The sequence below is a fragment of the Ictalurus furcatus genome, chromosome 24 (assembly GCF_023375685.1).
Source record: "Ictalurus furcatus strain D&B chromosome 24, Billie_1.0, whole genome shotgun sequence".
In the NCBI taxonomy this organism is placed as follows: domain Eukaryota; kingdom Metazoa; phylum Chordata; class Actinopteri; order Siluriformes; family Ictaluridae; genus Ictalurus; species Ictalurus furcatus.
Window position 1 is genome coordinate 12,795,355 of NC_071278.1, and position 24,396 is coordinate 12,819,750.

The 24,396-nt window shown below is 39.0% G+C and overlaps 1 protein-coding gene across 1 annotated transcript; it reads left to right on the forward strand.

Moving 5' to 3' along the window:
- Positions 1–3,763: 3,763 nt before the first annotated feature.
- On the forward strand, positions 3,764–22,703 carry ube2ia (ubiquitin-conjugating enzyme E2Ia). The gene is made up of 7 exons (XM_053613079.1): positions 3,764–4,071; positions 6,917–7,017; positions 12,747–12,830; positions 14,584–14,656; positions 14,750–14,859; positions 18,274–18,353; positions 18,514–22,703. Exons 2-7 carry the CDS (start codon positions 6,952–6,954, stop codon positions 18,572–18,574), a joined length of 474 nt encoding a protein of 157 aa, XP_053469054.1. The 5' UTR covers positions 3,764–4,071; positions 6,917–6,951; the 3' UTR covers positions 18,575–22,703.
- Positions 22,704–24,396: the final 1,693 nt, after the last annotated feature.

A 24,396-nucleotide genomic window follows, 5' to 3' on the forward strand; every position in this document is an offset into this window, starting at 1 on the left:
ATATATATATATATATATATATATATATATATATATATATATATATAATATTAAGGTCACAGTTAAAATAACTTAGGACACTAAAGACTTATTTTTAAAAATTAATTCTCTGTGACATGGTTACATAATACTTAATTATAATGTGTTTAGTATGTTATGTATAATATTATACAATGTATATAATGTGTATATATATATATATATATGAATATGTATAATTGTATACATATAATATTGTGTTTTAGTGTTTTGTGAATTGTATTTGTGAAGTGACCTTGGGTGTAGTGAAAGACGCTTTTAAAATAATTTAAAATAAAATGTATTATTATTATTATTATTATTATTATTATTATTAAAGAGACCTTTCTACTGACTCTGAAAAACACCAGAAGAAAGCTGCCTAGGGTTCCTGCTCACCTGCGTGAACATGCCATAGGCCTGCTGCAGGGAGGCATGAGGACTGCAGATGTGGCCAGAGCAATAAACTGTAATGTATGTAATGTAAAACACCTAAGATGGTGCTACAGGGAGTCAGAAAGGACAGCTGATCTTCCTTGCAGTGGAAAATTACATGTAACCATGTGTGTGCTAACCCCCCCGGACATGATCGAGAGAACTTGTAAATGCCTTGGTGAAAGAGTGCGGTAACATCTCACAGCAAGAACTGACAAATGTGGTGCAGTCCATGAGGGTGAGATGCACTGTAGTACTTAAAGCAGCTGGTGGCCACACCAGATACTAACTTTTGATAACACTAACCCTAACCAGCCCCACTTTGTTCAGGGACTCATTATTCCATTTCTGTTCGTCCAACATCTGTGAAACTTGTTCAGTTTATGACTCAGTTGTTCAATCTTTTTATGTTATACAAATATTTACACATGTTAAGAAATTTGCTGGAAATAAAAGCAGTTGAATGTGAGAGGATGTTTCTTCCTTTTTTGTTGAGTATATATATACAACCGTTTAATAAATAGAAATATTTATTTGGAGCAACTGACATTTCAGATAAAATATAGCCAAATAATTTGTATATTTTTGCTCTGCTAATGGGAACAGGTCCCGAAGAAGCCTTCAAACCTACTAACATGAAGCCTTCAAACCTACCAAACCTACCAACATAAAGCCTTCAAATCTACCAACATGAAGCCTTCAAACCTACCAACATGAAGCCTTCAAACCTACCAAACCTACCAACATGAAGCCTTCAAGCCTACCAAACCTACCAACATAAAGCCTTCAAATCTACCAACACGAAGCCTTCAAACCTACCAAACCTACCAACATGAAGCTTTCAAACCTACCAACATAAAGCCTTCAAACCTACCAACATAAAGCCTTCAAACCTACCAACATGAAGCCTTCAAACCTACCAACATGAAGCCTTCAAACCTACCAAACTTACCAACATGAAGCCTTCAAACCTACCAAACCTATCAACATAAAGCCTTCAAATCTACCAACATGAAGCCTTCAAACCTACCAACAAGAAGCCATTTGAAATGCAGCCCATAAAACAATCACGATGACAGGGAAAAGTTTTAAGAAAGACAGAGCTGGTCATTGTGTTTAACATCGCTGTGCATGAAATCACTAAACTTTTTACAGTTTGACTTGGAAACCTAATGGACAGGGATGTTTTGGCTCTGACGTGCAATCTAGTGAATGTCACTTTTAAATCTTATGCCTGTACATAAGATAACAATTGTGTTGATACTGCTTCTAAATTCATGCTTGTAAATTCATGAATTACGTATAGGCCTGAATCAGGCTTGTCTGCTTCACATCAGGTCATTTCACACCACCCCAGTGTGGATTATTTTCCTATAACACAACACTTCCCATTAGACTGGTAAATCAGTGCAAGAAATATTCCTTTGGTTTATTTGGTCAATTACGTTACATGTAAAATGTTCAAATGTTACAGCAGTCCTAAATTATAAATCTGGAATAAAAAAAATATTGTAGGGTGGTGAAGGCTGTCCACCTGGGTCATTTGGCAAAAAAATTTGGGAAACCCCGCTCTAGTGTGTCCATTAAAGGCCTCTAATGGTCAAAGTATAAAGTAGTAAAAGTGTTTTACATGACAGCACTGCATGTGTAAACTTTGTCCTATGTGTTACCTCATATTTATACCCCTGTGAAACAGGAATTCATGGTTGAACAGTTTCCTGTTCCTAGTCACCCAGGTGTACTAAAAAATGTAAAATATCAGTGGGAATATACTTCAAGTATATTTTTCTCATATGAATTCATAGGGGTGCCAGTAATTGTTGCACACCCATATTCAACAGTTATTTTATTTGATAAACCTGTGTTGTGTTTGCAGTTGTTTGATATCCATGAGAGCAGAGTATTTTTGTGATTTTTTTAAACAAAAGATCAAAAGGTTAAATAATAAAGACAATTTTTCACAGCCTTCTTTGCTCATATTTACCAAGGGTGCCAATATTAGTGGAGGGCACTGTACCATAACATGTTTCAAATACATAGCAATTTATCATGGTGACATTAAACAGAGCATCTTTTGTGGGAGATGACACATTTCCTACAAAATGTGTCTGAAACTGAACCAGTACTCCATATAGTTGATGTATAAACTATGTAATTTTCTCTGTAGAATTTAACCAGAGAAGTGAAATACATTGGAATATGAGCAAACGACATTTTATTAAATGTAATTTTGTTCCTGTGCTCACAACTGTGTTTTCCCATAGTAACTGTGGGTGCTTTCGCATATGCAGTGTTTAGTCCGTTTGAATCGAACCCTGGTGCATTTTCCTCTTCAGTGTGGTTCCTTTGTGCAGGTGAAAACACAGCAATCGCACCGGCCCGAGACTATCTTTGTGAGGTGGTTTAGATATGGTTCCAATCGAACTCTAGCATGGTTCAATAACAGTGAGAAGGAGATTCGATCCTGAAGCGGCCCAAATACAGGAAGTGAACCGAACATGCTGTGTGTTTTGGGTTGTGGATGACATTTATGTAGATATGAGCTGCTAAACTGAGCCAAAGGACAGAGCTGTAGTGCTGGAGATTTGGTGAGCAAATAAACACACACACACACACACACACACACACACACACACATATATATATATATTAGTTTTATTATTAGCTGCAATGAGAAACCAAACCAAATAGCACACAGACCACAAGTATGGAAGTCAGACTAACAGGTGTGAAAGCACTCTGCTGTTGACATTTGAGTGGAATTGCTCTTTAATTACATGACATAAAAAAGAAAGAAAACAGCAAACTGAAATGTAAAACGGAGATTTAAATTAACAGTGTATGATGCGCTGTTAAGATTTTCTTGTGTATTTCTGTTTTAGCACTAACAACAAAAATGGCTACAGGCTATATCATTTGCACTGAACTTCATTTCATCTTCAAATGGTCAAAGATTTCAAACTTAAGCATATAAGCTAGCACACAAGCTAACGCCCTGCTAACTGTGTGAGTGACGGTTAAAAACGCTGAACGTTTTCGCGCTCCCGTGCACGTCGATGACGCCACTAAAGGGCGGGGTTTACGGCTTTCAGGGCGCCATTTTGAACAGATTTGATTTCTGCGCGAGCTGCGTGTGTGGCCCGAGTTATCGCCTGATTAAAGTCCACATTATGCGGATCATTTTCCCGATTTGAGAAGCTGCATATTTAATTAAACAAATTAATAAAAAAATTAACGAGTTTCCCCCTATTTATACCACCCCCTCCAAATCGTTCCTTAGTATCTCGTTGTTTTTTTTTTAACCAGCTAGCTTGTTTGTTTTTTTCCTTTTCTTTTTCTTTAGCATGAATAGATACCACAGTTTACTTCTATCAGGGTTTACTTAAATATATATTATTTCTAAAACCCAGTTTGCGGTGATAAATCCCGACAATTAACAAATATTTTTATTCAGGCACTTGAAGGTCTCCTCGCGGGTCCTAGTGATCCTATGTTTTTACAGGAGGGAAACTTCGCTATCCAGTAGGCTACAGCTACAAACTGTTTGGAGTTTGATTCACATTTCTTTAAAAACAGTTGGCAGGAGAAAATACGGTGGTTTAAAAAATCTAATTAAAGGTAAGCATGAAGCTGATGTAAAAAAAATGAAAATAATAATAAGTTCACGGGTGCTTGTGGTTGGTTTGTAATTTCGTTAGCCGGGAAGCTAGCTCTCTGTTAGCGCTGGAATAACCGTATGTGAGCATCTTCATTAGTGAGCTACCTGTTTACACTTACACACACACACACACACACACACACACACACACACACACAAAACCCAGACAAATTCTCTTTCTTGTTTCATGTCATTTTCAGCTCAATTACCTTTCGGTTTACTGCGAGGGAACGAGATCACAGTATAAGATAGGAATATTTATTTGTTTATATATTTATTTTGTTTGTTTATTTAACCAGGAAATCTCTACAGATGATAAATCTCTCTTTTGTGAGAGAGCCTTGGCCAAAATGTCCATACAACTACATACATCCCATTACTTACACTTTCACACACACTTTTTCTCTCTCTCTCTCTCTCTCTCACACACACACACACACACACACACACACACACACACAGACAGGGTGAAATCATCGGTGCAGTACAGAGCCAATAAATAAAAGTGGCATAAAGAAAAGAATTAAAAACTGCCTGGTCCTGGGCTACCTCCTGGACCAGTGCCTGGGGTTCAGATTTATTTCCCCCAAAGTTCCTCAGGATCAATAAAGTACTTCCTTCCTTCCTTTCTCCTTATTTACTTTCTTTTTACTTCCTTCCTTCCTTTTATTTGTTAGAAGTAGACCAGGGTTGTCAGGGGGCCTAGGTGGTTGCGGGTGGAACATGTTTGTTTGTTTGTTTGTTTGTTTATTTATTTATTCATTCATTCATTCAGGACTGACAGGACACGGGCTGAATGGCGATGCATGGTGGCCCATTAGGAGGTAGTTTATAATACTGCAATGTGTTAGCGTCTTTAACAAATAACTGGCTATCGCAAACGTTACATGGAGCATAACGTTAGCTGGTTTCACGGCCACAATGCTAGCTGCCTCAAACAAACATAATATAGGACCGACTTTCAGGTGCTTTGCCACATTCCAGGTGTTTCCTCACTTTGTTTGAAATGAACGATAGCAACTGATGCACACCGGCAACCAACGCTACCTTTCCTCTCAACGAGTCGGGGCGGAGCTAAACTTGTTGCCATCTTCTGTAGTTTTCCCGTGTGCTTGTAGGCGTTCTTCTTCTTCTTCACCACTTGTGGACCGACTAAAACACTTGCACGTATTTGCTGCCCCCATCAGTGCCGGAAGAATTGCAAACTCGGCACCTTTACCAATTACCAACGGTACAAAAACTTCATGTGGGGAAATGAGTGAATTATTACACACACGAGCCCTGCTTGTGTTTATATTAACTCCTATAAAACTCAAATGGTTTACAATATTAAAGTTCTTCTAGTTGCACCCTCATTGTTTTTCTCAGTCGTGTGTGTGTGTGTTTAGCATTAATAACGATAAATGATTTGAAAAATCAGACAGATCATACTGTGTCTAATTTATATCCAATGAAACTGCACGTATGATCAGTATGCTGTGTACGAGCAGTACATCGGTCTATATAACGTGAAGAATTCAACACACCCACACACACACTGAAACGCAAGAAGAAAACTCTCAAAACACTCCTTATTGCAAAACATTACGAGAAATATTGAAATCAACACTCCAATTTAAATCATTTTACAGTTCCTCAGACTCGTATGCAAATCAAGTTCAAAGCCATGCCCACAACGTTACAGGCTGATTTATTTATTTATTCGAATTTATGCGATTGATTTCATTTCAACTTTGCCACTAAACAGAATAATGTGCAGTAATCGTCAAGTTTACTGACCAACTGAATCATATTTTTCAGAGTAAATGGCATCTTACAGCTCGCACACACACACTTTCTCAGCTCACTATCCAGTCCGTGCAGGATTTCGCAGAGGTTATTTTTGTGATTGTTGCGGCCAAAAATGCTCGAGTTGTGCTGCAGATTCTTTCAAAATTTGTGATGCAAATGTTGTTTTTATTTTTTCAGAAAATTACACGAATTGGTGAAATCGCAGTAAATTGTTGTGCCCGGTCGTTTGCAGTTATGTTTGTTGGTAAATGAGAGTTTTTGGCTGTACTCGTGTTCGATGTAGAAGAGGTCTTAAGCTGAATGAAATGTCATGTGACATCATCACGATGCGTCTCGGCCCGAATCTGCGGTAATTTTGATATTGCTGAGTTTGCTTGATTTTGCATTAATTTCTGCGATCACAAAATCCTGGAGGGACTGAATATGAGACCCACCCGCGTGCGCACACACTCTCTGTACTAACGAGCTCATGTTTGAACAAAAACACCTCCGCGAGTCAGAAATTGGACTGTCCGAGCAGCACACTAAGGCAAAGTCGGCTTGTGTTTATTTAAACGGCTCACGTATCACGCAAACAACCCTTCCGGTTGGTCCCAGGTGACACTTCAGGAAGTATCAAGATTATATCAGGATGAATCGGACACCTATGAATATCAAATTTTCAATATCTTTGACTTTATTTTATTTTAAAACAAAATGACTTTGAATGCTTTAAAGGTGCAATAGTCATTTTGTTATAAATTCCTTACTTGTACAAATAACCTGGAAGATAAAAACATGATAAAAACAACAACGAATTAAGCCGTATTTTCAATTCTCTGGGGAAAACATTTTGGGTTTTCTCTACTGGCCATCATAGATCCTGGGGGGGGCGGAGCTTCGTGAACTGGCAGGAACAGGTTCAATGAATTTGAAACAAAAAAAAAACTTTTAATGTGTTTTCTTTGTCTGGTTAATAGACAGAACCAGGGATTTTGTCACTATTTCACACATCTGCTTTTTTCCTCCCTCCAGGTTCCTATCCATCAGTTTAAGGAGCGGCAGAAGTCATGTCTGGTATAGCTTTGAGTCGCCTCGCTCAAGAACGAAAGGCTTGGCGGAAAGATCATCCGTTTGTAAGTAAACTGGAATTCGGTTTGTATTAAATAAAATGCATATACGGTGGGTATAAAACGTCTACACCCTTGTTAAAATGGCGGGTGTTTGTGATGTAAAATAAAAAATGAAACCAGGAGAATCTTGTCGGAAACTTTTACCTATTAATTAAAGTGAAAATCAGTAAGAATAATGGGGGGGGGGGTGCATAATAACCTGGTTAATAACATAAGTGTGCACACCCCTAAACTAATACTTAGTTGAAGCACCTTTAGATTATCTCACAGCATTCAGTCTTTTTAGGTAAGAGTCAGTCAGTTTGGAGCATCTTGTCTTGACTTGGTAATATTCTGCTGTTCTTCCTTGCAAAAGCGTTCTAACTCTGTCAGATTCGGCTGGGTGTCTCCTGTCCACAGCCCTCTTCATGTTACCCCACAGATCATTGATTGGATTCAGGTCTGAACTCTGGCTGGGCCGTTCCAAAACCTTGAACTTGTTTTGGTGAAGCCATTCCTTTGTTGATCTGGAGGTTTGCTTTGGGTCGTTGTCATGCGGAAAGCTGAAATTCCTCTTCTTTAGCAGAAGACTTTAGGTTTTGTGCCAATATTGACTGGTATTTGGAGCTATTCATTATTCCCTGATTAAAGCCTCAGTTCCAGCTGAAAAAAAACAGCCCCAAAGTATGATGCTGCCACCACCATGCTTCCCCGTGGGGATGGTGTTCTTTTAGTGCTGTGCTGTTTTTGTGCCAAACATCTCTTTTGGTATTATGGCCAAAAAGTTGTACTTTGGTCTCATCAGACCACAACACATTATTCCATGTGGTTTTGGGAGACTGGACATATTTAAATAAATAAATAAATAAATGTTTTGGTTAAAAAAGGCTTTCGTCTTGCCACCCTATTCCACAGCCCAGGGATATGAAGAATTTGGGAGATTGTCACATGTAGGGAGCAACCAGTACTTGCCAGAAATTGCTGCAATTCTTATAATCTTGCTGTAGGCCTCTTGGAAGCCTCCCTGACCAGTTTTCTCCTGATCTTCTCATCAAGTTTAGAGGGACGTCCTGTTATTAGTAGTGTCACGGTCATGTCGTGTTTTCTCAACTTGTTGATTGTCTATACAGAGTTCCATGGTATATCCAATGCCTTGGAAAAATTTTTGTAGCTCTCTTCTGATTGATATTTTTCAACAGAGATCCTGTACCTGCTTTGTAAGCTCTTTGCGGCCCATGGCTTTTCCATTTGGAGGTTACCAAGAAGACGTCAGGAGAGTCCTATAGGAACAGCTGGACTTTATTTGGGGTCATTGATGGCAGGTGTAAAGTAATTAATAATTAACATGAGTTTGAAAACTGCCACATTCCCAGTTACAAGTTGGGAAGTTTCTGACATGATTTAACTTGAGGCTTAGAAGTTAACCTGGTTCCTTTGTGACCTCGTGGACTATTTCACGGCTTTCTCTTGGAGTGATCTTTGTTGGTCAACACTCCTGGGGAGGGTACCAATGGTTTTGAATTCTCTCCATTTGTACACAATCTGTCTGACTTTGGATTGGTGGAGTCCAAACTCTTTAGAGGTGGTTTTGTAACATTTTCCAGCATCAACAACTCTTTTTCTGAGGTCCTCAGAAATCTCCTTTGTTTGTGCCATGATACACTTCCACAAACATGTGTTGTGAAGATCAGACATTGATAGATCAATTCTTTAAATAAAACAGGACACTAACTCACACTTGATTGTCATCTCATTAATGGAAAACACCTGATTCTAATTTCACCTTCAAATGAACTGCTAATCCTAGAGGTTCACATACTTTTGATGAAAATAAAATTTCTAATTTTTATAGAAAAACATACCATGATATCTCAAATCTCTCTCCTGTCAATCACAGTCAGTAGAGTAAATATCTGTACTCGAACAAATACACTACACAGTACAATCACTATTCAAAAGCAGTCCAATCATCAGTGATGCAATTAGACTTGAAGACCAGCTTTCAGCTGGAGTCATATCTGTAACAACACAGATTAGTCTCACTGGAGTCAGAGCACGCTAAACACACGCACATGCACCTCGACAGAGATGTAAAAACGCACTCAGAAGGAGAGCACTGATCAATTTCATTATTTATCACCAATCTGGTAAATGGTGTGTGTGTGTGTGTGTTCCTTCTCAGCTTAGCAGCTGAGATTTTGTTCTTCAGCGAGTCAGAACAATTCCATTGTTCCAATTGTAAGTCTTAACCTGTAATAAATCTGAGCAGGGTGATGTGCCATCACACTCGACTCCTCACATGGAAAATATACGCAGTTTGACCCCAGATCTAGTGATAACCCCACCTACGAGCTTTCCGCTGCCAGTTTTGTGTGTGTGTGTGTGTGTGTGTGTGTGTGTGTGTGTGTGTGTGTGTGCTAGTTTTAGTGTTATTGTCATCATGTCGGAATTATAGTAATTAACAGCTTCTGGGTTGTTTAAAAAAACAAAAAGCATTCACGTTTTAGCCGAACTTGTAATTACTGGATGGGAATTTGGATGTGTTTTGATGCGTCACTTAAAAAAACACACACGACTTTTAAAGTACAGTGGTGCTTGATTGTTTATATACAGTATCTGTATAACTCACTTTTCTGAAGTCCTGAAAGTAGATAAAGAAATCCCAATTAAACAAAGGAGACAAAAATATTATTATATTTGGTCATTTATTTACTGAGGATAATGTTCCAATATTACATATCTGTGAGTTGCAAAAGTATGTGAACCTCTAGGATTAGCAGTTAATTTGAAGGTGAAATTAGAGTCATGTGTTTTCAATCAATGGGATGACAATCAGGGTGAGTGAGTCTCCTGTTTTATTTAAAGAACAGGGATCTATCAGAGCCTGATCTTCACAACACATGTTTGGAAGTGCGTCATATGAACAAAGGAGATTCCTGAGGACCTCAGTAAAAGAGTTGTTGATGCTCATCAGGCTGGAAAAGGTTACACAACCATCTCTAAAGAGTTTGGACTCCACCAGTCTACAGTCAGACAGATTGTGTGCAAATGGAGGAAATTGAAGACGATTGTTACCCTCCCCAGGAGTGGAGACCAACAAAGATCACGCCAAGAGCAAAACGTATAATAGGCCACGAGGTCACAGAGGAACCAGGGTAACTTCTAAGGAACTAAATGCCTCCTTCACATCGGCTAATGTTCATGAGTCCACCATTAGGAGAACACTGAACAACAGTGGTGTGCATGGCAAGGTTGTAAGGAGAAAAACGCCACTCTCCAACAAGACCATTGCTGCCCATCTGCAGTTTGCTAAAGATCAAGTGGACAAGCCAGAAGGCTAGTGGAACAGTATTTTCTGTATAGATGACCAAAATATAATTTTTGGTTTAAATGAGAAGTGTTATGTTTGGAGAAAGGAAAACACTGCATTCCAGTATAAGAACCTTATCCCATCTGTGAAACATGGTGGTGGTAGTATCATGGTTTGGGCCTGTTTTGCTGCATCTGGTCCAGGACGACTTGCCATCAATGATGGAAGAATGACTTCTGAATTATACCAGTGAATTCTAATGGAAAACGTCAGCATATCTGTCTGTAAACTGAATCTCAAGAGAATGTGGGACATGCAGCAAGACAACAATCCTAAACACCCAAGTCATTCTACCAAAGAATGGTTAAAGAAGAATAAAGGTAATGTTTTGGAATGGCCAAGTCAAAGTCCTGATCTTAATCCAATAGAAATGTTGTGGAAGGACCTGAAGCAAGCAGTTCATGTCAGGAAACCCACCAACATCCCAGAGTTGAAGCTGTTCTGTACTGAGGAATGGGCTAAAATTCCTCCAAGTCGATGTGCAGGACTGATCAACAGTAACCGGAAATGTTTAGTTGCAATTATTGTTGCAGAAGGGGGTCACACCAGATACTAAAAGCAAAGGTTCACATACTTCTGCCACTCACAGATATGTAATATTGGATCATTTTCCTCAATAAATAAATGACCAAGTATAATATTTTTGTCTCATTTGTTAATTGGGTTCTCTTTGTCTACTTTTAGGAAAATCTGATGATGCTGATATTTACGCACAAATATATAGAAAATTCTAGAAAGGGTTCACAAACTTTCAAGCACCATTGTAGGTATAACAAGTATAATGTCTGGATTTACCTCAATATCAGACACAGAGCAGTTTCCTGATCTGTTCGAAAGACATTAAGCTGAATTGTCTGTTGCCATAGAGACAACTCAGAGATGAACAGCTTGAATATCCGAGACTTCGTCTTGAAATTGCTATAAATACAAGATAAGTTCGGTGAGACTTTTCCAGACACGTACGTCTTAACCTTACGCACACAAAATGTCCCGCTGCTTTCAAGGATCGATTATGATGCCTCACTTGCAGCTCTCGCCTTACTCTCACACTTTATTTTCTCTGCCTGTTGATTGTTAGTGTAAAACAACTGAGAGTGAGAAATAGGGGTGACAAAAATATCGCGTTTCTCAAACGTGTTTCTACGATTTGCGATACGGATCACGATGTTTGTGAACAGCAGTACTAGTAGTGTTGCATAAAGCCAAAACGAAAAAAGTCTCCAGTAATACTTGATTGAATGTCTGTAAAATATGACTTTAATTGTTTATTGCACATAGGCGTCACAAAGGCGTATCGTTTTTCTGCATCGTCTCCATTTTGTTCATCGCAAATGTCCCAGTGTTTAACGAGTATCCAGATTCCTCTAGCAACAATTATAGGTTCGATTAAATTCTAGTTTAGGGTTTGTTTGTCATTTGACTGACCTTCATAAATTTAGTTTTTTTGATTTAAAAAATATAAATAAATTCTAAATATTTAACAGTGAGAGATTTTTAAATGAACCAAGATTTTTCAAAATTATTTTTAAATGAACTTTGTTAAATGAACCAACATTTGAACATCTGCTCCGTTTGTACATTTAAAAAACAAACAAAAACTGAAATAACAGTAAAACGTATACTGACATGATTTATCGTGATATCGTTATATCATAATTTCCCCCAGCCTTAATTCAATTCAGTTCAACTTTATTGCCATTATACCAACACAAAGGTTACAGTACAACACAACTCTACCAGTCTAATTCTGTGGTGCAAGACAATAGACAAAGACAGTCAATAAAAGATATGTGCAATGTACTGTAACTGCAAGTGGTAGATATTTAAATTGCAAACCATATTTAAAACTTATATTGATTGTTGCAGACACATGCTTGAGTTTGTGGCGTTTTTCAAAAAAAATGTTCTTTAAAATTTGCGATGCAGTTTTTGTGCTTTTTTTGCGGAAAACTACTTGAATTGGCAAAATCGCACAATGTTTTCACAGTGATCTTTGCTGGTAAAGAGAGCTTTTAGCTGTACTCGTGTTCGAAGCACGTGGCTGAATGTCTTGGCCCAAATCTGCGAAAACCTGCGGTAACTTTGAAAAATGTCGAGCTCCTCTGAGTATTGTGGCGTTTTTGCGTTAATTTCTGCGATTGCGAAATCCTTCAGGGATTGAAGGAATAAATATGAAGTCCTTCATCGATTTATATTGAGGGGGACTGTGATATTGCCGTCGGAAAACATCCCACAAATTATACATACCGCTGCTTTAAAATGAGCTTTCACCCTTTGGTGTACTGGATGCAGTTTTTTTTAAAGACTCGGTTTTTAGATAGTTTTAGGTCATTTCTGTTTTATTCAGCCTGATGTTGATTTGTTTGTTTGTTTTTCTTCACAGGGTTTTGTAGCTGTTCCAACCAAAAACCCAGATGGAACGATGAATCTGATGAACTGGGAGTGTGCCATCCCTGGAAAGAAAGGGGTGAGGATCTCTCCAAGTTAGGGAGAGCTAGCAGACTTTAGTATCTAACTTTTTTTCTTCTTCTTCTCTTTCTTTCTTTCCACTGTCACGGATATATTTTTAGTTACACCGCACAAACATAATTAAGCAATTATTGAGGAAAAAAATAACTAAAGGGTGGCAGTGTGTTATGCAGCTCTGATATGGTAACTACTGTATGAACTTCCCCACTGAAAGATGTATGTGTTTATGAAAAGTGAGGACCGTGGGGTATGTATTTGTCGGTGACTGTAACGGTGAGGATCCTGAAGCTCTGTATGTGATGTTTGATGTGTGAGATGGGCCTGTTTGTACTGTGCAGTAGCTTTCACTCAAACAGTTTTGGTTAGCGAATAGCTAGAACCATCCAGGAAGCCACAACCCCAAGGTAGGAAACTGTTGCACTCAGACCGAAGATCTGCAAAGTGTTTACGCCGTCAAGGTAGAAGCACAGTGTCAGTAGCCAAGCTGAAGAAGTGTCAGAATAACGCTGAGTTTTATTCCAAAACAGTGTAGACCGTAAGGTTGTAATGTACGTGAAGTGGCTAGCGAGTAGACAGTCAGCTCATTATGCTAGCTCATAATTTATTACAGTCCATAATCTCAGCATCATATGAAGTATGTGTTTTACTGACTGTGATGTACTGTACACTCATAAAATGCGTATGAATATACGCTGGTTTGGCCTTTCAGAGCTCGAACCTGGTACGAGTGCTACTAAATACACTTCACTTCAATACCTGTAGTTATCCAGTCAGCCAATCATGTTGCAGCAGTTCACATCAGAATGGGGAGAGAATGTGATCTTGGTGACTTTTTAACTGTGGCATGGGTGTTTGTGACAAATGGCCTGATTTGTATATTTCAGAACAGAGGTCGCCGGATAGTGGATTTTACAGAAACCGACAACCAAGTGGGGCAACGGGTACTTTTTAAGATTGATACTGAATAAAAACATAACACTCAAAGAAAACTCTTGCTAAACTTTATTAGAAAAATAAACAGCACTGACTGTACCATGAAAATGTACTATACTTTTAAAAATGCTATAAATATATTCATATATATGAACTATTAATAAATAATAAATTAAATAAAACGATAAACATCCGAACCGAAAAGTAACACTCCAAATAAAAATAGAGACGTCCAAAATGAATAAAAAAACCACTTCAAATAACACAACAAAAATTAGTCATTGATGGTTTATATTTCACCTCTAGAGGCCGCTCTCATACGGGATAACGACAGCGGACCCTTCTCAGCCGCTCTGCAACGGACGCAACTGGGAAACACTATCGGTGTGGATTTTTCTGCAGATAAACGATAGTTCCAGTGATCAGTTATCTCTGCCGGTTAATCGGCCGACCTCTGTTTCAGAAACTGCTGATGTCTTGGGATTTTCACACGCGACAGTCTCTTGAGTTTACAGGAAGGCTACGGTAACACCAATAACCACTCTGTACAGCCGTGGTGAGCAGAAAAGCATGTCCGAACACGCAGCATGCTGAATCCGAGACTGCACTGGGCACAGGAGCGGATCGGAAAAGCATTATTTGGTCTTCAATAAATGCATGAATGAGAGCAGGTGTTCCTATTAAAGTGACCACTGAGTGTAAATACCGAACAGAAAGAAAGGGCAAATGTGTGTTGAAGGTAATTTCACCAACTAGAAAACTAGTTTCTTCTTCTTCTTTTGCATTAATTTGTTTGGTATATATTTTTCCTCCTTCAGACACCGTGGGAAGGTGGCTTGTTCAAACTGCGGATGCTCTTCAAGGACGATTACCCGTCCTCCCCTCCAAAATGTGAGTGATGCCTATGTACTTTTCCAGCGTTATTACCTCACCCATGTTCTCAACGTAAAGCTGATTCGATCGACGGCCGTTCGTTCTCGCCAGGTAAATTTGAGCCGCCACTTTTCCACCCAAACGTATATCCATCCGGCACGGTGTGTCTATCCATTCTAGAGGAGGACAAAGACTGGAGGCCAGCGATCACGATCAAGCAGGTAAGCCGATTATAACGTCTGCTTTGCACTTTACATGTAGCGTGTTTTGCGATGGCGTTTGCCTCCTCACCCCGGGTTTCTGCCTGCTTTTAACCTTCGTATTATTATTAATTATTCGTAAATCTGTATGTCTTAAAGGCTGGCTGTGAAAAGTAGCATTTTTGGTGCAGAAATAAAAGGGTTTGGTTACCAAAAAAGAAAATCCACTCAAAAGCTAAAACTACTCAGAAAAGTGAGTGACTAAGAAGTTCTGCTTGAAATAAATTCGGTGTGTTATTTAAGGAAAAACACACGCTTGTATGAAGAACCACGGCAGAGTGGTGTGATGCGGCACACAGCACAGTTACACTAACCGTCCCGAAGGGGATTATCTCATAACCACTGATCTGGAGTGTGTGTGATTCCGCTTACAGCCATTTATACACTGTGTACTTTAATACTGAACCACACATCACACTTTAACGGTTTATATTTAGATTTATTGTTGTGGAACGTCCGAGAGACAAGTTACTTCCTGTTCTCACTTACATCATAACCGCAGTAAAGTCATTTCCACACAGGCATCTCTTTCTCTCCCTGTGCCTCTCTCCCTGTGCGTCTCTCCCTGTGTGTCTCTCTCTCTCTCTCTGTGTATATCTTTGTCTTTCTCTCTCTCTTGCTCGCACTCTCTTTCTGTCTGTCTCTCTCTCTCGTGCTGTCTCTCTCTGTGTCTCTCTGTCTGTGTCTCTCTCTTGCTCTCTCTCCCTCTGTGTCTATAGATATAGATGTGTGTGTCTCTCCATACGTATAAGTGTCTGTGCTTGAGCTGTTACTATAGAAACGTATTAGAACGAGCGCACCCTACAGAACTACAAAAAAACAGTAAACGCTTCCTGACCAATCAGATTATTCAAATAATATAAATAATCTTTAGAATTAAAATGAAAGTGCTGTAGTATAAGCGGGACGATCCACGGCTAGGTGTGCATTACACGATTTTAATGCACTCCTCCTGGCGTCGGCTGGTTCTTCTGCCTCCATGTCTTGCATTAAAATCATGTAACACACACGTAGCTGTGGATTATACCTTGGTCACTTGTCAGCATTGATGAGTTAAAGCGGTCATTGATGTTTGCAGTACAGAATTTGAATGAATGAAAAAATAAGGGAAATAATAGATCTAGAATTCGGCCCGTTTAAATCATACTGTTAAATCAGAGTAAAATATTGTTGAACTTTATCACAAAAATAAACAGTACTGACTGTACCATGAAAATGTACTGTGTTTTTTTTTTTTTTTTTTTTTAAATGAAGTAAATATATAAATATTAATATATATGTATATTAACTATTAATAAATATTAAAGTAAATAAAAGATATGCAACCAAAGAAATCCCACTCCAAATTAGAAATAAAAATAGAGACATCCAAAATGAATCAAAAAAACACTTAAATAATAAATAAAAAATATTTATAAAAAATAAATAACGAAACAAAATTTGTCAAAACCTTCCAGCCAATCAGAATCGAGTATTCAGACAGACCATGGTATAAATATATTTATTTGGAGAAATGACTTATATTTCCAACTAGATGAAAGGGTTAATGTGATGGGAGCAGTTACTATATATACTACTCAGTAACTTTAAAAAAAAAAGAAAAAATTAAATCCAAGCAAAACTTTGAATAATGTTAATTTGACTCGAGTGACAGTTTTAATAAAATGTGTTCTGAGGAAAACAACAGTGACCAGTAAATCAGCAAAATATTTTTTTTGTACACGGTAAAATAATTCTAGATATTTTAGTGTGAACGTATATTTACAGGTGCAGTCAAAATGATTCAACCCCCATTGCAAATCATGCTTATTGTCAAGCTTCACTGACTTTCAGCTGTTTGCAGTGAACAAATCAAACAAAAGCACTTGAAATAGTTCAACACAACGAATGCTTCAAGTGGTTTCCCAAATTCACTTCTCCAGTTACAAAATTATTCAACCCCATGAATAGACTCTCTCACAAAGGCACAAATATGCAAAACAGGTGTTGTCTCAAGCACACCTGATGCCACTACAGTAATCAAAAGCACACCAGATGTGCTTGAGCTGGAACACATGAAATACCTGATGCTCTGGATCTGCTTTGCATCCTCTGGCACTGGAAACCTACAGCATGTGGAAGGCAAGATGGATTCATTGAAGTATCAGGAAATCCTAGGAGAAAACGTCACGCTTTCTGTGAGGAAGCTGAAGCTTGGGCATACCTCAAATTCCACCAAGGCTTGGTTGCAGAAGAAGTCCTGGAAGACTCTACAGGGCCATCCCAGTCACCTGACATGAACCCCATAGAAAATCTCTGGTGGGATTTGAAGAAGGCGGTTGCAGCACACAAACCCAAGAATATTACTGAACTGGAGGCCATTGCTCATGAGGAATGGGCTAAGATTCCTCAGGAACACTGCCAGAAACTGGTGTCTGGCTATGCATCTCGTTTGCAGCAGGTCATAACAGCAAAAGGGTTCTCTACTAAGTACTAAAGATGCTTGCCATGAAGAGGTTGAATAATTTTGAGACTAGAGAAGTCATTATAAGTTGCATTTTCAGTTGAATTTGGGGACACCATTTGAAGCATTCGTTATGTTGAACTATTTCACTTGATTTGTTCATTGCAAACAGCTGAAAGTCTATAAATTTTGACAATAAACCTGATTTGCAAAGGGGGGGGGGGTTGAATAATTTCTATTGCAACTGTAAGTTCGTAAAATTACTCGCCACTGTAAGGGTCGGTAGCGTGTTGAGTTAAAGGCTGTTCTGGTACATCTAGGACACGGCACATGGCCAGACAAAGAAGTGAGAATTGACTCACCATATCAGTCTCTCAGTTTATATCCATTAAAGCTTGCACTCGCTGAAAAGGAGCCTAGAAACAAGAGCTAATAAGAAACAAGAACTCACAAACAAGAGCTAAAAATATCTATAGAAAAAGGAAGTCGGTGGGTGGATGGTTGTCAGTTGGTTGCTGGCTTGATGTAGTTGTTGTTGCAAGGCGTCTGGAAATAACCACTGTCATATTTAAATAACTTGCAAGACATTTACTTAGATGATTTTTTTTTTGTTTAGTTTTTTTGTGCTCATTTCATGCTGTTTGTGTGTTAATGAAAAGTGTATCATTTGCGTTTGCCAGCCGTAAGCGGATAAAAGCGTCTGCCAAAGGGGAAAATGTAAATTCTTCTAAACACAATACATTCTGTCCCGACGAGCTAAACGATATGTATTAATGCGTTCGACTCCCAGTAACTTGATTTATCTAATAAGTGTCATGTAAGAGATTATAATTGCCTTGTATACTGTGTGCCTGAAGGGGGCAGAATGTTCTCATGAAAGGCAGGTAGTCAGTGCTGTTCACCTCTCCTCTCGTTGGATTTCTCTTTTCTAGATCTTGCTAGGAATCCAAGAACTCCTAAACGAGCCAAATATTCAGGATCCTGCACAAGCGGAGGCGTACACAATTTACTGGTAAAGTCAATGCAATCGCTAAGCTTCAGTATGTTCAATATGTAATCTCTGGCAAGCAACGACGTGACGGTTCGTCTTCAAACTGAATTTGTGGAAGGTTGTTGTCCAATCAAATGCTGCTGCTGCTGATTTTATTTTTTTTTGTCTTTTGTTTTTTCAGCCAAAACAGAGTGGAATATGAAAAAAGGGTCCGAGCACAAGCCAAAAAGTTTTCTCCGTAAGCCTCGATGTCGCTGTGACTGAAAGAACATTGGACCGCGCGACCCTGCAGTACTTCCTGTCTGCTCCTCTCATTACTCTTATCCACTTTCCACTAATTTCCATGCAGGTGTGATGAAAACTGAATGTGCCATTGTCATGTCCAGTGACGCCCACCTAACCGAGCGCTCTATGGGCTCATAATCTGACTGTCTTTTGGGGGGGAAAAATAAATAAATAAGTGGACGTCACCGTCGCCACCTATTGAAGTGAATTTGCGCACAGGCGCTCGTTCCAGGACTCCTGGGGTGCCACGGCTCTGCACGATTTCCCATGTTTTCCCTCCTCTTGCACACTTGAATCACAGCCTAATTAGCTAATGAGGTGAAACCGAGTGTGTTTGATCAGGGAAAACGAAATGACATTTCTGTGGCTTTTCTCTTCGACAGGCCTGTCTCACGAAGCACGATTTATTGTTTAGCTATCTAACTTTAAGCATAGCTCGGTCTAACCCTGTGTGTACTGCCTCGTAGCGACGGAGCAGGTTTTACCAGGCTGCGTTGTCATGGTAACCGCACGCCTCAACCCATACCAGGCCAGGCGTATGAGTTCAGGATCACGGACAGTAAAGCAGCTCTTCGGCCGCCCGTTTGTTCCCTGACTTACCAAATTCAGCAGTCCTCTCTGGAAATGGTCTCAACATTGTTTGAAAGTTTCACAGGTTTTATGAGAGGGTCTCTTTGCATGTCAATGTTCATTTTCCTTTTGGTTTTTCCCTGCTCTGGGCCAGGTAAGATGATTTGTGCAGTATTAAAACCTAAGCTACTTTAATTGATCGACTAGCCACCAATCATGAATGAACAGCTACTTTTCAGATTATCACTACAGCCCTGAGGTGACACGAGGCCACTTTTGCAATAAGATAAATGTTCAGATGTTGCGTATGCCACTTCATTTTGTGTATAGGCTTGACTGTATTTTAGGCACAGTGATAATAGGAATATTATATTATCCACTAAGCTTCTTTGCTAAAATCAGTATGCTCAGTGGCTTCCTCTGTTCTCATTCTTTTCCTTGTGTATCTGACCTACATGCTGTTTGCGTGAGCCTTGGTGTGTGCTCACAAGCTTGAATACCAGATATCCTGGTTCAGAGTGTGTTCCACAGATAAAAAAAAGTGGACTCGGTTATTCACACACTGTGTTGGCAACTTGATCATAGATGATGCACTATATTGCCAAAAGCATGTGGACACCCGACCATCACACCCATATGCGGTTCTTCCACAAACAGTTGCTACAAAGATATCTCTGTATGCTGTTTTCCCTTCACTGGAACTCAAACGTGTTCCATCATGACAATGCCCCTGTGCACAAAGCGAGCTCCATGAAGACATGGTTTGAGAAGTGTGGAAGAAAGTGGAAGAACTAGAGTGTCCTGCACCGAGCCCTGACCTCAACCCCACTGCTCACCTTTGGGATGAACTGGAACTGAAGCCTCCTCACATCAACATTTCACTAATGCGCTGGTAGCTGAATGAACACAAATCCCCCACAGCCACGCTCCAGAATCTAGTGGAAAGATGTCCCAGAAGTGTGGAGCCTATTTAACAGCAAAGTGGGAACAACTCAATAATAATAATAATAATGCCCATGGTTTTGGAAAGGGATGTTCAATACTCGGGTGTCCGAATACTTTTGACCATATAGCGCGCATGCACATGACGTATCAAAAGTTTGGTTGGAGTTGCTATTGGTAAAGTCAAGGCGCACACACTTTCCTGAACCATCACTATCATTAGATATTACCTGCTTCTCATACTCTTGTCCTGTTCAGGGCATGGTACTTCCTGTTTGCTGAAATGGTAATTCACACTAATTAATGAATTAAAAGGCATTTTCTTGGAGACCTCTTCCTTGCCAGTAGCAATGGCATTTATTAAATTTTGGTTTGTAGTCATATTTTCTTAGTGCCTGATCATCTTCTGTAAAATATGGTGCCTGAGACCCCTCCATGCTTCACACCATCAACTGCTCGCAACAAACCCGTGTAATCCTTGATCGTGTAAACTTGGATCGACAGAACCCACAGTAAATCGAATTGCATTCGCGACACATTTATAGCATACACTGTATGTTATACAGTCTAAATAGGTTAGGGACGCAGTTAATGTTAAACCTGCTTCGTGAGACACTTCCCTGGTCAGAAGATGATGAGCATACGTTGTTTATATTTGCTGCAGAGCTTCATATGTGCAAAAAAAGAAAGAAAAGAAGGCACTGAAAATGATCCACATGAAACATGATTAAGGTAATTTTGTTGTGCTCATGTTTTTTTTTTTTTCTTTTCTCCCCCCCTCCTCCCCAATCTGGCCTCCGTTTATTCTCTTCAGCGATTTTAATGATATAAGACATGCTGTTACTTAAACGTCAGTATTCCAACTGCTGTAAAATGTTGCTTTTATACTTTAATGATTTTTTTTTAATTAGTGTGTCTATATTACTTTCCATTCCTGGTGTGGGCAGTGTAGACAGCATGTTGTAATATACAGTATGATAGATTTTTGCTGCCTTGGCCAACTTAAAAAAAAAAAAAAAAAAAAAAAAAAAAAAAGCCCACTGAGTAAAAACTGAAAGATATACAGTGATCTGTGTCGGTGTTTTTGTTCTTGTAAGTGTTTAGAGTAAATAAAATGTTTATACATTGCCAAACTAGTTTTGTCTATCTGGATGAAATGTTTGTGATTAAAATGCTGTCTGTGAAGGATCTACAACTGCTTACAGTGCTGGGGAAAAAGTACTTCTTCTGCTTTTGTGTATATCCCATACAGAATTGTTTCAGAAATTAAAACAAAATCTAAGATAAAACAAAGGCAACCTGAGTAAGCACAAAATACAGTTTTTAAATGAGAAGTTGGTTAAAAGGTCTTAGGTCTATGGCACAATTGAAAGAAATTCCAGAAATGATGAGGAAGAAGGTGATTGAAATGCATCGGTCTGAGAAGGGTTACAAAGCTATTTTAAAGGCTCTGGGATGCCAAAGAACCACAGTGAGAGCCATTATCTCCAAACAGAAAACCCTGACACAGTAGTGTTCCTTCACAGAAGTGTCTGACCTTCCAAAATTCCTCCAAGAGCACAGCAACAACTCATCCAGGAAGTCACAAAAGACAAGGACAACATTAAAGGAGCTACAGGCCTCTCTTGCATCAATAAAGGTCACTGTTCATGACTCCACTATCAGAAAGACACTGGGCAAAAATGGTATCCATGGAAGAGTGGTGAGGTGAAAACCACTGCTAACCCAGAAGAACGCACCTTGATTCGATTCAATTCAATTTTATTTGTATAGCGCTTTTTACAGTAGACATTGTCTCAAAGCAGCTTTACAGAAATATATAAACACGGTATCCAGATATTAAAAGTGCGAATTTATCCCAATTGAGCAAGCCGGTGGCAAGGAAAAACTCCCTAAGATGTTAAGAGGAAGAAACCTTGAGAGGAACCAGGCTCAGAAGGGAACTTTCCTCATCTGGGTAACAACAGATAGTGTGGAAAAAGTTCGTTATGGTTTTATATGAAGTCTGTTTGGCCTTAGAAGCAGCCGTAGTCCCAGAAATCTGGAATTGGAGTAGATGATCCTCAAACCTTTTGGGAATGTTCTGTGGACTGATGAGTGGAAAGTGGAACTGTTTGGAAGACAGGGGTCATGTTACATCTGGCGTAATCCAAACAGAATTCCACAAAAAGATCATACCTACGGTCAAGCAAGGTGGTGGTAGTGTGATGGTGTGGGGATGCTTTGCTGCTTCAGGGCCTGGGCAACATTGAGGGTAACATTAATTCTGCTCTCTACCAGAAAATCCTAAAGGAGAATGTCCGGTCTTCATTCTGTAAATTGAAACTCAAACGCAACTGGATTCTGCCGTAAGAAAATGATCCAAAGCATGGGAGTGAGTCCTAGTCCTAGAAGTAAGTGAAAGACTGATCTCCAGTTATCAGAAGCGTTTGGTTGCAGTTATTGCTGCTAAAGGTGGCACAGATTTTAAGTTTAAGGGGGTAAGTAGTTTTTCACCCAGGTGATAGGTGTTTGATAACTCTTTTTACTTCAATAAATAAATAACCATATTATGTTTTTCAAGTTCCCTTTGTTTTATTTTGTATTTCATTTGAAGATAAAATTATTTAGTAAGGAAAAGAAAAGACGATGGAATTACTAAACCGAACACTACCAGTTTACCATTTTCACCATTTGCTACTTTACGTAATAAATGAAGATAATAATAAGACACACAGCAATTTATACACTTATCCATGGTTATGCAAGGAAATATTTATATTTAAATAAAGAGCTTGTAAATGTCTGATGCAGTGTCCTATTTAAAAGAATTCACAGAGCCTTAAGCTCGAGGGGCTAACTGATTGCTGTCTTTAAACAGCAGGTTAAACAAAATTAAGGCACAATGCAAATTACAGGTCTGCAATGCAAATTAAATCATTAGTGCTGCCACAATTGCCCTGCACGCTGGAGTGATACAGCTTATTTTAATCCTCTGGGCCTGAGAAGAAAAAAGAAAAGAAAAGAAAGTTGATGTGATTCTGCCTTTCTAAATGTCTCTTTCCTTAGGGGCTTCCATTACATTTAGCCTCCCATTTAGCACATGAATGGAAATTGCATTTCAGTTTTATTATGCTGCTCATGATAAAGCAAATTAGCCAAGTTTCATCAAAGAACAATCATACAGTCTTGAACGTCATGTATATTGCTGACAGGACCCCAGCATGCTGTGGTAAAAGGTGGTGCCATGGTTTTGTGTTTTCCATGAAGCTTTATAGCAATAAAATGTAAACAATGAACATAAATGAAGAAATCCAAATGTTCTGCTCATTGTTCCCTTTCCTTACAATCTGGAGGGTAACTAGAACAACATTTATTTTAAAGATGCCATGAGGCAGCCAGTTCATGAATCTCACACCATCTGGGTGGGTAAATGATGTGCCCATGGAAACGAAGCAGAGAGCCATTACAAGCCTTTTTCCCTGATCAAAATAACAGCCAGAGTCCTTCTGTAGTCACTCCCCAAATTGCAAAAGCATCCCCAATGCTGACCAAATGATGTGTGCCAATTATGAGACGTTTCGACCATGTATTCCATATGCAAGGGCATCATTTCAACCCAACCAAGGCTCACAGCTTACATAACAACTCATGAATCCATAAGACACAACATTCTCTCGCAATATGTACTAAAAACTGAAAAGAAAGCAGACCTGATGCTCCAATCCAATCCTCAAATATGGGCATAATTAATAAAAATATCATCAAAGACAATTTCGTCAGACGAATACTTAACGGTTCGCTTCTTTTTGACGCCATCCTTACATATGAATGCTGCAGGGGTTGTCAGTAAAGAGATCTTAAAACAGATATTGCCATTTGATCTTTTCAACCAAGCTCTGCAGATTTGAATATGAAAACAACAGAAAGGCTCACTTGTGGGATGTGAAGTTTAGAGAGCCTCTTATGAGCCACCCGACGCATGACAACATCATCTATTTACAAAGGGATTTCAGAGAAACGAATACATTTACTATGGCAAAGGATGGATGAAAGCTGGCGTTACCAGTCTAGTAACTTTCCTTTATTTGTAATGTTAGCATTTTGCTATTGGATTAACGTGTTCCAAAAGCTTTGTGCTGTATGTCCAAGGATATAAGGAATAAAATATGTGCGCTGTTACAGGAAAATAATCAACATTTAGGTGGTGTGATGCATGTCCGGAAATGTTTTATTCCACTTACACCACAGAAACTTGCCAACGATGAAAATTTTGTAGCGACACATC

What these genes read in the sequence shown, in the direction of transcription:
- ube2ia (XM_053613079.1), top strand. Translation starts at nt 6,952, where the DNA reads ATGTCTGGTATAGCTTTGAGTCGCCTCGCTCAAGAACGAAAGGCTTGG. An exon ending in GGCGGAAAGATCATCCGTTT is followed by an intron (nt 7,018 to 12,746) that starts GTAAGTAAACTG and finishes TTTTCTTCACAG; the next exon opens with GGTTTTGTAGCTGTTCCAAC. An exon ending in CCATCCCTGGAAAGAAAGGG is followed by an intron (nt 12,831 to 14,583) that starts GTGAGGATCTCT and finishes TTCCTCCTTCAG; the next exon opens with ACACCGTGGGAAGGTGGCTT.